Below are 1,998 nucleotides of genomic sequence, written 5' to 3'. Positions count from 1 at the left end.
GGGGACTCTTTTATGTGGGCATCCACTAGCAGAATAACCCTAATGGGTCTTTTCCAAAGCCATGTTTGATGTGAAGAACATGCTCTGGTGGACTTTAGCGCATCGAGTTCGCACTTCGGAAGTCCAGATTAGGTGCATCAATATGTTGATGGCTCGGAAGTACTGATCGGTTAACCGACATCTTCACAAAGTCATAGAATGAATCACTATGAATATCATTCTACGCCTTAAGTACATCAGGTCGAAGCGCAAACCGCTCACACTAAAAAGGCCATACCATGGCTTCTGGGGCATGCTCTCAGCATAACAGAACTTAAGGGTGCGTTAGGAGCTGTCAATATCAGCGTAGGGTGCGAATATTTTCCTTTTTTGCAACAAAGATGAGAGTTGGTACTGTTGCACCACGCTCCGTGTCTTAGTCGCCTGTCCAAAGAATGCATTACACGGCATGAACATTTCAGTAACCTGTCCAAGGCGTTCACTTTCCAATTAATCCGTTTGCTTTTAGAAAGCTATAGTGCCCCATGGAATACACTTCATTTTCTTTTGTTTCCGATAAGCTTTGGCTACGTGCCATTCAACTCGCTTGCTGCAACGCCTCTGACAGCGCCGCATCCGTATAGCAAGTTAGGCATCAACTTCTGAGCAAAATGCAATCTCAACGGTCTAACAATCCAGAACACCTGTTCTTCCCACGACTTTCTGCCATCGAACCACCGAACGAACATATTCACTACGAAGTGGAAAGCGACAAGCTCAGAGGACATGATCAATGTACAACTGCTACTTTCTGTCAGTTGTAGTTTGGAGGTTATTGTACAATAGGTCTCCACCAGAGCATGTCAACTCCCACTCGTTCGATTACCAAAGACATGGCTTTGGAAAAGACCCATTTGGGTTTTTCTGCTAGTGGATGTCCACATAAAAGAGTCCCCCTGCGACCAATCAAATTGATTGGTCGCTATAGACGGGACGTTCCTATCAACTTCGACCAAACATTGCGCTTGGTCGCGACCGAAACTGAAGCAAGGCATCAGCAGCACCATCCCTGTGGGGATCTCCAAGCTCCACTGACTGGCGACGCAGCTACTGTCACGCTTCGTGCAATGCAAGCGCAGTACAACTTGCTCTAGAAATGCAGGGATCTTCCGGTCGGCCGCTTGGGTTGTAGCCTGGAGAGCATGCTCACTTCCGATTTGGCTGCGTTTGCAACAAGCTTCCACTTCAACATCCTTAATATTACCCACTTCAACTCGAAGCCATGGGAGCAGAACTCAAGATTGCATATGAGGGCGGCGAAGCTGAGCGGGCCGCGCGCCACTTCGTCGACAACTCGGCCTCCGCTGTCGCTTATAAGCGCGTCGAGAATGCCTGCGCTGCAGTCAAGAATGAGGAGGTAGATTTCGCCGTTCTGCCCATCGAGTCTTCCACACTCGGTAGCATCCACGCCAACTACGACCTGCTGCTCAAGTACGGTCTGCACGTCGTGGGCGAGTATGACCAGCAAGAGTCTTCCACACCGGAGCAAGAGGCGGATTCTACTTCTTACACGCGGTTCCTGCTGCTGTCCAAGAAGGAGGACTTGGCACTGGACGATATGACCACCGGAGTAGAATTTAAGACTTCGCTCGTGTTCGGCTTCAAGGACAGCACGGCCAAGGGTATGCTTACCCGCGCACTCACGGTCTTCTCGCAGCGTGACCTCGACCTCACCAAGATCGAGAGTCGTCCATGGGACGGCGAGGCACCACAGCAGAACGGTGAGGAGTTTGTGGACACTCGCAGATACAAGTACCTCTTCTACGTTGACGTGCAGGGCCATCTCACTGACGCTAACCTGGCGGCGGCCATGCGTAGACTCAGCGAGATCTGTGCGTTCGTACGCATCCTGGGCTCTTACGCGACGTCACAGAGCGCAGAGACCGTGACGGCCGAGCTGTCGAGCAAGACTGGTCGTGACGAGACCGGTACCAACATCACCATGGCGGATAAGTACCC

At 51.1% G+C, this 1,998-nt stretch overlaps 1 protein-coding gene across 1 annotated transcript in view; it reads left to right on the top strand.

Moving 5' to 3' along the window:
• The first annotated feature begins 1,005 nt into the window (after positions 1-1,005).
• The window catches only part of PPTG_21068 (hypothetical protein), a 2,352-nt gene continuing 1,359 nt past the window's right edge, over positions 1,006-1,998 (top strand). The window contains exon 1 of the mRNA XM_008895521.1: positions 1,006-1,998. Coding sequence (XP_008893769.1) covers positions 1,262-1,998 — 737 coding nt within the window. The 5' untranslated portion in view covers positions 1,006-1,261.

Source organism: Phytophthora parasitica (genome assembly GCF_000247585.1).
Source record: "Phytophthora parasitica INRA-310 unplaced genomic scaffold supercont2.3, whole genome shotgun sequence".
In the NCBI taxonomy this organism is placed as follows: Eukaryota; Oomycota; class Peronosporomycetes; order Peronosporales; family Peronosporaceae; genus Phytophthora; species Phytophthora nicotianae.
The sequence above is the reverse complement of the archived record's forward strand: the minus strand, read 5'-3'. Positions and strand labels throughout refer to the sequence as shown.